The sequence below is a fragment of the Mytilus californianus genome, unplaced genomic scaffold (assembly GCF_021869535.1).
Source record: "Mytilus californianus isolate M0D057914Y unplaced genomic scaffold, xbMytCali1.0.p SCAF_3, whole genome shotgun sequence".
NCBI classification, from domain to species: domain Eukaryota; kingdom Metazoa; phylum Mollusca; class Bivalvia; order Mytilida; family Mytilidae; genus Mytilus; species Mytilus californianus.
This window is the reverse complement of record NW_026262679.1, coordinates 128,761,850-128,777,162: the sequence shown is the minus strand read 5'-3', so window position 1 is coordinate 128,777,162 and position 15,313 is coordinate 128,761,850. Positions and strand designations below refer to the sequence as shown.

At 32.3% G+C, this 15,313-nt stretch overlaps 1 protein-coding gene across 1 annotated transcript; it reads right to left on the bottom strand.

Moving 5' to 3' along the window:
• Positions 1-2,122: 2,122 nt before the first annotated feature.
• On the bottom strand, positions 2,123-15,227 carry LOC127733764 (protein starmaker-like; the record flags this gene model as incomplete). Its single annotated transcript, XM_052243077.1, has 7 exons — positions 2,123-2,442; positions 3,291-3,334; positions 4,425-5,983; positions 9,602-9,673; positions 10,102-10,174; positions 10,709-10,797; positions 15,006-15,227. Coding segments are annotated over 7 exons (2,175 nt in total), but the record flags the coding sequence as incomplete, so codon positions are not given.
• Between the last annotated feature and the right edge of the window lie 86 nt (positions 15,228-15,313).

The window sequence follows — 15,313 nt, the reverse complement described above, 5'->3', positions numbered from 1 at the left end:
CGGTTCATAAGTTATTGCACAGAAATTGTTGGCAGCCGCCCGCCTGCTGTACTTTCAACAAATTAATAACTTCTATGAAAAGCTTCTGTCAAAGTTTCATAAAATTCATTAAAATGGTACGCTTTTCGTACTCGCAACTCCTCCTCAACCTCTTATTACAATCTATTTAAAATTTCTCACATTCTTGTCCATATAATGCTTTTGTGCATCTCTGATTCTATTTATTTTTTACCAGCATCATTTCACAGTTTTCTTCAGCAAAGCATTCAGTGGTTGTAGTTTGTTGCTAAATATCATATTTGATTTTCGTTTATTTTTTCGTACATAAATCAGGCCATTAGTTTTCTCATTTGAATTGATTTACATTTGTCATTTCCAGGCCTTTTAAAGCTTACTACATGTATGCGGTATGTGTTTTGCTCATTGTTGAAGGCCATACGGTGACCTTTAGTTGTTTACTTCCACGCCATTTGGTCTCTGGTTGAAAGTTGACTCATTGGCAATCTTACTACATCTTCTTATTTTTATATAAGCACAGTACACATTTATATCCCCTTCTCCTCCTAAACCTATACAATATATCTTGATCTATTTGTGATTATGTCTTGTTAAAATAATGTCCAGTAGAGGCAGGTATGTTTGATTTTAGACTGGAACCATATGAATCACATAATTATGTTGAGAAGAGTTATCATCTTCTTTGATCTTGGTTTGCTTAAGTCTTTGAAACAGTAAGACAAGAGTGCTGAAATGCCTCACCTGTTTAACTTATCATTGAATTCAAAGTCTGTAATATGAAGGTTTTACTACAAGTATCACATAAACTTAACATTATGAAGGCCATACGGTTGCCTATATTTGCTTACATCCAAGTTTTATTTGAACTTTGGTGGATAGTTGTCTCGTTGGCAATCATACCACATCTCCTTATTTTCATATTATCAATGTTCTATGAAAATGAAGTCACAGTAATATGAACGATACCAGACAGACATGTGGACCTTACAATTATTCCATACACCAAATACAGTGATCTTATCACAAATAGTACCTGAGAAACACAATAAACCACAAAATCTTAACATTGACCAATGAATGAACCATGAAAATGAGATCAAGGTCATATGAACCCTGCCAGACAGACATGTACACCTTACAACCATTCCATACACCAAATATAGTTGACCTACTGCTTATAGTATCTGATAAACTAAAAAAATTATGAAAACTTATCTTTGATGAATGAACCATGAAAATGAGGTCAAGGTCATATGAACCCTGCCCAACAGACATGTAAACCTTACAATCATTCCATACACAAAATATAATTGACCTATTGCTTAAAATATCTGAGAAATGACCAAACCACAAAAACTACAAAAAAAGTTCAATAAACCATGAAAATGAGGTCAAGGTCAGAAGAAACCTGCCAGACAAACATGTACACCTTACAATCATTCCATACACCAAATATAGTGGCCCTATTACTTAGTGTATCTGGGAAATAAACCAAACCACAAAAACAAAACATTGTAAAATGAACCATGAAATTAGGTCAAGGTCAGCTGAAACCTGCCAGTCTGACATGTACACCTTACAATCATTCTTTACACCAAATATAGTTGAACTTATGCTTACAGTATCTGAGATATGGACTAAACCACCAAACTTTGACCTTGATCACTGATCCATGATATGAGATGAAGTCAGGTGAACCCTGTCTGACGGACATGTAGATGCTGCAAGGAACCCATATAACAAATATAGTTATAATATTACTCATAATTAGTGAGAAAATTCAAGCAGTGGCTGAACCATGAAAATGAGGTCAAGGACAATGGACATATGACAGACAGAAACCTAGTCACATAAGGTATCTGCATACAAAGTACAAAGCATCCAGGACTTGTAACCTTCTGAAATATTAAACTTTATACAAATAGTTCATGCCGTCATCGCCGTCAAATTGTAATACTTATGTCTTGCATTCTGCAACTTTCCTCACAGGCGAGACAAAAACTATTTACATGTATTAACACATGGTTTCTAAAGAACTTTGAAAGTAAAAATGCATTATTGGCCCTGGTAGATATAATGAGTCATTGAATTTAAATTCAGAACAAATACTATTAATTTTAGTAATGGCCATCTAAGTAACGATGTTTCTAAGTTTGACTTTTTTCGTTTAGTTGATAAAAAAAATTAAAATGCATTAAAGTTTTTTTTCAATGGAAAACAGGCATACAGGCACAATTTCTCACATTGTCCAAGTGAATCAGATAAGTCAAGAAAGATCACTTAAAAAAAAACTTTAAATTTTTCGAGTTTAATCGTCAAATTTAATTTTCTTTCCTTGGAAAGCTTGGATCGTTGAATGTTCCTTTCTCTTCTTACTAGCCTCCCAGGAAGGATGGATTTTCTCCTCTGTCTTTGTTGATGAACCTTGGAAAAAAAATATTCATTTTCAAGTTTAGCTCTAACATAATATATCGTAAATATTAACTGGTAAATCAATATTACACAATAAAAACAACGGGGATAAGGAAACACTCTAACATAATATAATGTAAATGTTAACTGGTAAATCAATGTTACACAATAAAAACAACAGGGATAAGGAAACCAGTTCATATGACTGATATCTATTTTACCCTGAACTTAAAAGTAGCAACTATTTCTTTTAACTTGTTGGTTCAATATAAATTTTTCCTTTCAAGAGCTATCTAAATAGTTGTAAGATATTGAATTTAAGTATTGTTCTGGTGAAAGCTTGCGTCAGGTGACTTTAGAATTACCTGATTTCCACCTAAGCAACAGAGGCAGATTTAGGTGGGGAGGGGGCAGGATACCCTGCTCCCCTACTCCTTATGGAGCTACATATATGGTTAATGCATAGACTTTTTACATGTCCCACTCCAAAAGTTGCCTAGTTTGGGGGCCCCGGGCCCCCCTTTTTCAAAATCCTTGATCCGCATCGGAGCGATGTTGGACTCAACACTTGACATTTTTAACACAGCATTTAATACAATCAAACAATCAAATAGAATTGTTCAATTGCAATAAATTGGTTAACATTTATATGAATTAAAATCAACTAAAGTATATTAAAGAATGATATCTTATTTATCTTTATTTACGAAATAATAATTTTAACATAATTTGTCAAAAGAACCCTAAAAATTGCAAGGATATGTAATAATTGTAAGCATATGACAACTGACCCAAACCAATACAAAATTACGGTACTTTGATTGTAACGCGAAAATAAAATGACATCATAACATAATTACCTTTATTGTCAGCGTAGGAATTTACATTTCTGTTTATGTTCGACCTGTAAAATATTAATGCAAGATAGATTTTGAAGTTGAAATTAGTTTTCTCTTTTTCTTGATGAACTATATTTGTGTCTTGGGTTTGAGATTGTTTTTGGTGCCAGGCCTATAACCATTGTTACCGTAATTTTCAAACTGTCATTTGTTTAGAAAAAGGAAAAAAAGCTCTTTACAAAAAGTCTCCACATCCAGTTCAGAACTAAAATATACATATTTTCCAATTGTGCATTACAAGTATATTTAATTATATAAACGGTACCAATTTTACTGCACCAGATGCGCATTTCGATACTAAATGTCTCTTCAGTGTTGCTAGAGGCCAAAATATTTAAAAATCCAAAACCAAATACAAACATTGAAGAGCTGATCAACCAAAAGAACCTAAAGTATAGCCAAAATCGGACAAAGAATCAGTGCTTTGCATGAGGGAGATATATTCCTTAATTTGAATTGATTTCTAAAATTTTATAACAGTAAAGTTCAAACAACACAATATCAGTAATTTCATGCCAGTACTGAAGTACTGAATCTACAATGTCATTTTAGTTAAAATTGTTGTAGGAATGTAGGGAAGTAAAACACAAACCACAATAAAATGTTTAAGGCAATTTTTGACTTCCCAAACTGGAGAATTTAATTAAGGGTTGTAAAAAAATATTTCTTGTACACATATTTTTTTGTAGAAGCATGAGGAGAGATTATTCAAACTATGAAAAGAAAATGTAATATATCTGACAATTGTATAAGTATTTACCTTGACCTGGATCTGATGTAAATATACGCTCCCTAACATAGTAATTTTGGTAAAAATGTTTTTAAAAAAATCACTTTTCAACAAGCGTTATGTGTGAAATAAATGATAATTTTACATTGAAATGTTTTATGGCTGCATGACTGTTTGGTTTTAATGTGCGGAAAATAAATAAACCAATTCAAACAATTAAAGTAAATAGATGAGCCTTATATATCAGAGAGACTTTGTTTGCCAATGATGCAGCCTATTTTGTTTTATATAAAGTATAGTTTCAGTGGTTTAACTTACAAAAATTAATTGTAAACATAAAATTGTTATCATGATCATGTACTCACTGGTTTTGTCTGTATGAACTTCCTCTATGGTCTGACCTCTGGAAACCTCTATGGTCTGACCTCTGGAAATCTCTAGGTGCATTCTGATGAACATTACTGAATTTTCCTCGGAAATTACCTCTTCCTTGTCTTTCAAAATGTTCTTGTCCTCCTCTCCCTCTATAATTATCAAATCTATCTGAATTTCCAAATCCTCTGTCCCTACCATATTCTCTGTATTGTCCCCTCCCTCTGCTGTCATCTCGTCTGTCAAAATATCCCCTCCCTCTACTGTTATTTCCTCTGTCAAAACCCCCCCTTCTTCTACTGTCATTTCGTCTGTCAAAACCCCCCCTTCCTCTGCTGTCATTTCGTCTGTCAAAATGTCCCCATCCACCTCCAAATCGTCGTCCATCACTTCCATCAAAAGGTCTATGTTTTAATTTCACTTCATTTAAAGCACCTAAAAAAGAACTACTAATAGCATTTCTACTTGCTTCTCTCTTTTCATCTTCACCCATGTCATTGTCATCTGATTCACTGTCACTATGGGTAGAAGATAGATTACGGTCTGAAACTTCATCATCACTATTATCACTATCTCTTCTTTCAAAGAATGAATCTTTAGATTTTCTCACTTTTGAAATGTTTTCCTCCTTCGAATTGGCTATAAGAAAATCTGGGATATCTTCATCTTTGCTATTAACTAGGTCATCCATGTTCAATTTCTTGACTACCATTTCACCTTTAATTTTAGTGTGGTCTTCATTCTCACTTTCAACCTGTTCATCATCGTCTGAATCTTCCTCACTTATCTCACTTTCAGCATTGTCTGAACCTTCTTCTCTACTTTCATTTTCAGCATTGTCATAATCTTCTTCTCTACTTTCACTTTCAGCATTGTCTTGGCCATCAGAAATTTCATTATTTTCACTTTCTATCAAAGAATCATTATCTCCATTTGAATTACTGTCCTCTTTTTCATTTGTCTGTTTTTCAGTTACCTCACTTGTATCACTTTCTTCATTAACATTTGTTAATTTATGTTTTTCTTCCATTATTTTTGTAAATTTTTTTGGACTTTTATCTCTAACTTTACTTGTCTTTTGTGGGCTAACTTTTTCAATTTCCGTTGATTTTTTGGTTTCTTCATTAACATTTGTTAATATACATGATATTTCTGGCATTACTTTTGTTAATTCTTGTGGACTTTCATCTTTAACTTGAGTTGTCTGTCCTGGACTTACTTTTTCGATTTCCGTTGATTTTTTCACCAGTTTTATGTCTGATGCATTTACCGAAACACCACTATTATCTTCTACAGTTAATTCTGAATCCTTTCCTATTTTACTTTCCAAGTAAGTCTTTACTAAAACATTTCCTGCATTAACATTTGTTACCATTTTAGATTTCGATTCCTTGTATTTATTTTTGTAAAAACGCCTAGGAATGTGGTTAAGAAGAAACTCTGATAAGGACTTCCAGTCATCATGGTCCTTTCTAAATTTGTCAACTTCATCTTTCATTGCAGTATGTTCTGATAGTCTAGCTAGTGCTTTCATTTCTGCAGAGGCATCGGACTGTAAGTATAAGTTCAAGTCTTACCTAATGTTAGTATTTTATGTGAAGCAACCATCATATTGGATTTGTCAAGAAAGTCAAAACGAATAATTGCTACAAATCTAATAAAATGTACATATTTTTTTTTATTATATATACATAATTCTGTATGCATTTAAACTGGTTCTGACCAATTTGATAAATTTAAAGTTTTTTAATTTCTCAAGTGAAATTTCACACCATTTTCATTCAGAACATTGCACTAGACAATAATCATTAGTTCATTACAAAAACAGATGCTACCACTTTACTCTGTTGACAACAATACTTATCCAGTCTCTAAAGTGAAATTTTAATACATTTAAATGCTTGGTAAACTTCCCATTTTAAAGTATAATAAAGAGCTGCGCTATGAGCGCATGGTACGTGGTACGCCCATCGCCCATTTAGCTTGTCTTTATGCTTTAAATGAATTTATTTGATCAACTAGAAATGGTCCGAGTACACAGTTATTTCGTAGTGCATTTCTTTTAGACAATAAATGAAAATTAAAAAAATCCCACCTGCGCTTTCTCAATAATATTTTTACAGTGTGTTGTACTACTTTTGGGACAAATTATATCAAAATTATAGAAAACTTCATCGGCTCTAACTCAAAATATGGACAATTTCATGTTAAGGGGGTCTTCAAATCTTTTGACAGCTTCCGAAGTGCTAATTTTTTACATTTTTCAGCTGGACCAAATCACTACTTTACTTTAAAATTCATGACCCAATTTTTTTTACAGTGCCATTTCACCCCCCTACTTACTATTTGAGTCATAAAACATGGAGAAATAAATTTGGAAGGGGTATAAAAAAAATCGACAAGTAACACACTGTCCACACTAGGGACTATATTCGTGGACAACGAAAATCAAAGGACGATAACTGTGTACCCGGACCTAATACTCTGAGCACTGCTTAATTAGACCCCCCACCTCCCTAAAAAAAAAAATTATTAAGGCTACCTCAAGTTTTACTAAGTTTGTGGCTTGTATTTTAGAACGAATAAAATTCTATAACCATCTAAAGTGTGAAAAATGGACAGTTTTCAACAAATTTCCAACGAATAAAGTTCAATCACTCTGCAATTTAAAATCAGAAGTTTATGAAAAAAAAACAAAAGGGAGCTTATTTCAATAGATATAAACAAGTCACCAAAGTTTCACGAAAAATGCTCAAAGCATTTTTAAGTTATTGTCTGAAAACTGGAAAATCCCTCCTTGTTTATGAATAAAGTCCCAATACTTCAAAACATAATACCAGAAAATTTTAAAAACTCAAAAGGGAACTTATGTCAATAAATATAAAAATATGGGGAATGTGTCCATGGGATACAGAAGATGCCCCCACTTGCATATAACATTATATAGGGACATAACTCAAGAACGTTAAAAGAAACGCTACCCAAATTCATACTTGATCTGAGTTTTGTGGTAATATGCATTGTGTATAAGTTTCATAACATTTGGTAGAGGCAAACTTCAGTTAGAGAACCATTTGTAAAGGGGCATAACTCTAAAACGGTAAAAGTGACACCACCAAAATTCAAACCTGATCTGTGTTTTGTGGTAATAAGCATTGTGTATAAGATTCATAACATTTGGTTGAGGCAAACTTAAGTTAGAGAACGGAAACGAAAAATTCAGCAATTTTTCCATTTGTAAAGAGGCATAACTCTAGAAAGGTAAAAGTGACGCCACCCAAATTCAAACTTGATCTGTGTTTTGTGGTAATAAGCCTTGTGTATAAGTTTCATAACATTTGGTTGAGGCAAACTAGAGTTAGAGAATGGAAACCAATTTCGGGACGTACAGACGTCCAAGAGTTAAACTTAATGCCCCCTCCACTACGGCGGGGGCATTAAAATTTGTAAGGGGTTCCTCTGAACCCTGTGTCTTCTACGATTGCTGGTCAGTGAAAAAGTGTAATGTTGACTTAAAAAGTTAGTACATTTATCAGTAAAATACAGTAGTTAAAAAAAAATCAAACTTTTTCTTTAAATGCTAATTCTTGGTCTTGAAGATTAGCTTCTGTCCAAGTTTCACATATTCCATGAAGGCTTACAAATTTATCAAAAAATGTTTATCCCAGACTGTCTGTAAATGTTAACTGTAAAAAAAACAAAGTTCATATATCAGAAAAATACTAAAAATGAAAAAAATATATTTTCAAAAGTTTGATTCAGACATTATCTCTTAATCATTAAAAAGCTTCTGCCAAAATTTCATAAAAATCTTATGAAGGTTTGACAAAGTAATTGATGTGTAATAAACTTTAACCCCAAACTGTATCTACTTGTTAACTGTAAAAAAACTAAGTCCATTTATCAGTAAAATACGGAAAAATGAAATTAAATACTTTCAAAATTTTGCTCTGGATACTGTATTTTGGTAATAATCAAGCTTCTGTCCAAATTTCATAAAATTCCATGAAGGTTTGACAAAGTTATTGAAGACAGAAAATTTAACCTCAGACTAAATCTGAATGTTAACTGTACAAAAAAACTAAGTCCATTTATTAGTAAAATACGGAAAAATGGAAAATAAATATTTTCAAAATATTGCTCTGGATACTGTATTTTGGTCATAAACAAGCTTCTGTCCAAATTTCATAAAACTCCATGTAGGTTTGACAAAGTTATTGATGTCTTAAAAAACTTTAACCACAGACTGAACCTAAATGTTGACGCCGCCAATGTCTCGCGTTTACAAAAATAATTTCGCAGGCTCAACAACAATTTACCAAAGTTTCATGAAAATTGCTCAAAGCATTTTTAATAGAGTAATAGTCAGAAAACTGGAAAATACCCCATTTTTTTTTATTAATAAAATCCCATAACTTGGAAATGTAAAATCTAAAATTTATAAAAATCAAGGGAGCTTACATCAGTAGATATCAACAATTCCTCACAGTTTCATGAAAATTGTTGAAAGCGTTTTTGATTTATTGTTTGAAGTGTTGACAACAACAACGGTATACCAAAATACATCCTGTAAATGGGCGTATAAAAAATGCCCTATCTCAAGTGGACAAATATTCTAATCAAAGGGAGTTATGTGGTAGAATCTACTGATATATATCTTTATTACTACCAGGCAAATTGGTCTCCAAGTTTAGGTGGTTTTAATTGTTCTGTTTCAATCTTGGGTTTGGGCTATTTTTCTAAAGTTTTTAAATGTTTCATGTGATCTTTAGGTCTCAAAGAGAACCTGATGAAGGATATTCCCATTACATGTGCTTACAATAAAACTGGCATCATACTATATTCATAATCACATTAATTTGTTTGACCTTTTACCCCCAATCAAGTATATTTAATTTTGATTTCCCTTAACAAAGTCAATTTTGTTGATGGATAAATTTCCATATGCAAATCTCAAATAATAATCAAAATTGGAAATATACAAATGTACCACAGCCTTGCAAGAGTATAACATAAGATAATCATTTTTTTTAAAACCAAAACAGAGCACCAATATGTACACAATAAAATATTCAAGCTTTGATGTAGTAACTAAGTTTTGACCTGGGAGAGAAATTAATTCTCTCCTCCAAAAAGCAATAAAATGCCAAGAATTTTTATGTTTACCAACCTTTTCAGTTATTTCTTGAAGGACTGAATCATATCCAATGGCAAATTTGGAAACTTTGTCAAGTTTCAAGTCCTACAAATAAATCAACAAATTTGACTTTTGTATAAACTGGCTAAGTATATACAGAATGCACATACTAATTTCATTTTCTATCAGTCTAAGAAAGCACAATGATTACTTACATTAGTCATATGGAATTTTCACCAAAAATAATATTCAAACATAAACTGAAAAAACACAACAGGCTGAATTACAACAGATAGCAAGATGGCAACAGTTCAAACTGGCATTTAAACCAGTCTGAAGGGTATGGGTTTTTCCCTTGTTGTAGGCTGTATAGAGACCGTAGTTGTTTAAATCCACGTCGTTTGGACCCTTTTGGTTAGTTCTCAAAGGCAATCATACTTTTTATTTAATATATTCAAATATTGAAAATATATACACATAAAAAAATCCTTGATCCAGAAATCTTAGTGACATTAAACATATGTATATTGTACCTTGATGGCATACATAACTTCTAACTGTCTCTCAATCTTTCTTTTGTCCTTATTTTTTTCTTCTTCTGTGCCTCTAAAATTGTTTTAATATATGTAATACATTTATGAAGTAGATAAATATGTCATAAGACATAATTATAAATGGTCAATGATTGTTGGTTGATTCTCTTGTCATTACTTTGATCCTGTTGTTAAAAATTGTTAAAACTTCTGAACAGTCTTTACTAAGAGAGGTTTACTTGTTAATTTTTTAAATAGTCAAAAATTACAATAACTTTATATAATTTACAGTGTACATGAATTACTATTTTTATAGCCTATAGGCATCAAAAGTTTACTTGATTTCACATAGAGCAGGACTCTTGTAAAGCCTTTCAAAAACCTACAAGACAGTGTACATGCTCATTTTGATAATCTATGAAAAATGATAGTAATTCTCATGATTTAAACATGCTGAACAAACTAATGTTATTGCTGTAACAAACATTATCTTTTAAATGAATGATGCATAATTATAATACAATAGAAAAATAATGAATATAATTATTGTATGGCAATCCATTATTGTTCTTGAGTTGGTATAAACTGATTTTGTGTGAAAACTTACTTTTTATTCCTTAAACTTTTTACCCTCCTTATTATCTTTTGTACTGTCTGACCTTTAGCCTTCTTTACAGCTGGTCTCATCATAATAATCTGTCAAATTAAATCAAAAACACAAATAAATTGTTTTGGTTAAAACATACAATATACTAACAGGTATTTTTCCACATTCAGATGTTAAATTGAATTACAAATTCACAGAATAAAATCAAAGTGTCTCCACAAAAAATAAAAAATATTTGATCACATAAAAAAATTGACAGTGTTGTCTAAATTTCCATCAATGTGACTGCCTCATTGAAAAGTGGCTTTGAACAAAATCAAAGTATTTATAAATGAGAACATGAAGGTAAAGGGTCATTTCGTCCATTTACTGTGGTTTCATTATTATTTATTGGATACCATTTTTTGTTGATTTCTACTCGTAGTTGAACTACAAATTTAAATTAAATGTTCAACGAAGAAAAAAATTTCCATAGGTTTATTTGAAGACTTTGGCAAAACCACAAAACCAAAAATAAATTTTATTACTTAGGTTAAAAGTTACGTATTTTTAATATTTTAACGGATTCTAAAAGATGTGTATTATTTGCGGTGTTTTCCTATTTCAATTTGTATGGATGATTTTTGTCCATGTAAAATGCACTTGTTTTTGATGTTGGTAACTTGTTCAAATTTTCCTGACTGCTTTTTGTGGATATGATAAGGAATTTAGTAGGCGGCCTATTTAGAAAATCATGCTGGACACAAAATCCCAAGAGGTATTATAAAAATTGAATAAAATAAATATTTTTTATTCCAATCAAGGTCACAAAGGGGTCATTTACAAGCAACAATTATAATAGTAAATACATACACAATATAAGCAACAAGCACGATACATTACACAGTATAATATAATGAGACCTATATTGTAATAGATATATATAACATATAGAATAAGTACAATTGGAATGGTATGTCCAGTGATGCAGCTGGGGTCACATCATCATCATTATTAAGGAAGATTTATAGGGTTATAAGTAACTTAACTTATTAAGGAAAACAAATTTTCCCTTATGTTAAATATGTGCATGATGCTTTGTTTCAATTTACAGTAAAAAGCTCACCACTGCTTATGTTTATATAATTTATAGGGAAAAAAATGTTATATGTTTAAGGCCGCAATTTAAAATATCTTTGTTTCCCCTTACCCTACCCACCATTTTGGAAGTGGGTAGGTAGGTAGGCTTTTTTTTTTTTTTTAGAGAAAATCCCTGAAATATATCTAACACACAGGAAAACAACAAATTGAACTTTATTGATACTAAAACAACATACTGTATAACGTATTATGCATGACTAGAAGACCTTACAATTTCAGACTAGAAAATGTTTGTAAATATCAATGTCTTTGTGACTTAGAGTAGACCACATATAAATTGAGACACGGTTCTATATTTTTCTTATAGTTTTATTAATTCAATTGAAAATATAAAACCCCAACGAGACTGCTACCTCGTAACATTCGATGCAAAAAATATGTACGCTTGTTTTTCATTTAAGGAAATACTAGAAGCCACAAACTGTGATCCAAGCGAGTATGACTACGCCTATTAAGGCTTATTCTAGAAAACTATGAATTTATTTTTATCAATAAACTTTACCATGAAACCTTGGGCGTGCCTATGTGCGGATCAGCATTCGCTGAGTTAGCAGACCTTACAATGTTTGTTAATTCTTGAACACATTTTACAACGCTTTCAACACAGAGAAACAAAATGATAATGATAGTTGAAGTTCACCTACGAATTTTCCTGTAATGAAACAATATTCTTAGACACTGTCATAATTATACAAAGGAGAAAGATTCTTTAACGAAGGCGTAGTATGATACAAGACATTAAAACCAATATCAAACCAACTGAAACATATCAATATCTGCACAGACACAGCTCACACCCAAAAAGTGTTTTCATTGAAAGGATTTATCAAGGATGAAGTATTGAGGTATCTCAGAAACACAAGCAGCAAAACTGATCTTAAAAAAACAGTAAGAAGCTCAAACGAGGATATCAAATATCTGAAATCAACGATTTTTTTTATCAAACACAAAATACAGAAAGGGAAAACATGCTAACACATCACCCAGCGAAACGGGAGCAACCGCTAGTAATGTTAACAAAATTCAACCCATCTATACAGAAACTAAAAATATAATAATGAAACACTGGCATCTTATTTCACAAAACCCTGAATGTGTGACCATATTTAATCATCAGCCCATTATAGCTTATAACAGACATAAGAACTTACTAGAACTTTTATCAAAGCATTAGCTGGTATGGTCATCTCGACTTTTCACAACACAATATGATACTGAGCTAAAAAAAAATCAACTACTATTTTATCCAAAGACAACTAGTGTATGGTCCAATATCACATACGAAATGAAACAAAATAGCATAAATCAGAGTTCACGAAAATGGTCGGTCCTGTCGGTCAAAATGAGGCTCGGACCAGTATTTTGAAGGCTAGTGCCGGTCCCAATGACCGATGTAAAAACGGCCGTTGTAGTGCATATTTCGGCACTTTTTTACATCGGTTATTAGATGTACCGCAACTGTTTCCAATAAGTGTTTACATCGGTTATCAGATGTATCCGCTGCCAATTTCCGGTACTGGTTTACGGATTTATTATAAACAAACCAAAGCGGCGATCTACACGTGGCCTACTTAATTTGTCCATAGAGCCATCCCTGGCAAACAATCGGCGATTGAACCCTACAATGGAGCAAACAAATACTGTAACAGCGGAGAAAGTGATTCAGATGATGAAATGGATAGTGAAGATGACTTTAAATAAGAACAATCAGAAGACCTGAACTGGTCTTTCATTGTTAATTTGCCTGTGGGTGCGAAGAATAAAACTAATATTAATAAAGTTATTTTTCGATAAAATATGTTATCAATTTTTTTTCAGGATAAAATTGAGAGATTTTGTAGGACTGGCTAAAATTTTGTAGGACTGACAAATAATCATGCTTTGTCGGTCCCATGACCGACGGGTCAAAATAAGTTTTCGCGAACTCTGATAAATAGCACGCCAATATACAACTTATTGAGTAGACCACTGATGAAGGCGAACTCAGGGATTTACCACAAACATGGCAGAAACACCAGGCCTAACATTTAAGCTCAAGGGTGAGCTCGGATGCGCAATCGTAACTACTCGGCCATTCTCGCTACGCATTTTGTTATTGGAGGCGTAGCTAGAATGGAAGAGTAGTTACGACTGCTCGGATGCATTTATTTAAAACATTATTCCATTCCAATTTCAGTATCCTTGCATACGTTGTTTACCCTTTGCTGCAAACACACGGGCGACAATGATTTCGCGGAATGTTGAAAATACGGACCATTCAAGGAAACGAAATTAAAAAACGAACTTTTGAGCGAAACGACAAAAAAAAAATACAACAACGTAATTTTCGAAAAAAATTATTTCAGTCGTCAGATTTTTAGAGGGTCGTTCGGGTAAGGGGAAACAAACTTAATTTTAATTTTGGCCTTATTTATGTAAGCCTGAAATCTGTGTACAGCCTCATATTCGTGCTCTTTTCTCAAATCTATGTCCAATTGCTACATCATTTGCAAATCTATGTCCGTGTAAAAATTTTGGCCTCAAATTTATGTCCTCTAACTTGTTTGGGTGTTCTTCTTTTGCATTTACAATTTGTATAATATGCAGCATATTTGCAGATAGCTTCAGGATTTGGATCCTTGGAAATACCTTTTTTCCTCTTGCTTGATATAATGTACATGTATTCCTCATCTACGATAGTTCCCTGCTCCACAATCAATCCTGATGACGTCTTGCAGGGCTGCCAAGTCTCACGCATTTTCATGCTTATTTGGCGGCATTTTCCTTTGATCAATTGTTTTTTCTCTTTGATCTTTACGATTTTGGCCAAATCTCACGCATATTTGCATTATTAAAAGTTGGCAGAACTGTGTCTTGTCGATTCTGATATCAATATGTTTGATGAAAAGGACACAGATTTGAGGAAAGAATGGATATAAATTTGAAACGTCTATGACACAATATAAAATAGGCCACAGATTTGAGGCTTACAGATATATGTACATAATTTATGCTTTGGTATATTTGTTTCTGTAAAAAGCTCACTTGAAAATAAAGTTTTCTATCAATCGCTTTTTTTTATTGTCAAGATCAATATTGCCAAAAACTTGCTAGAACAATCAAAATGTTGAATGTGGGCAGTATATGAAAGCAGAATATAAGTTTAAAGACAATAAACCTTATTATTTAAAGACAGTATGTCTGTACTAGCTGGTTTAGCAACATCAAGCTTTCTTTGTTCATATGCTTCCATTGTTGCAATGTTGTTAAGTATATAAATAGATGAGTTGATAAATCTTTGCAAACAATATATCAATCGCAACTTAGGAAAAAGCTCATGGTGAGAAATGGAACACAAGGAGAACACATTTTTTTTTGTCAATGTCAAATATGTGCTTACAAACGGGCGTAACAAATATTTTTTTTCAAACGCAAAGCTGATTTTCAAAATTTTGATCAAGTAACCTCCCTTGATTTTTTTTATTT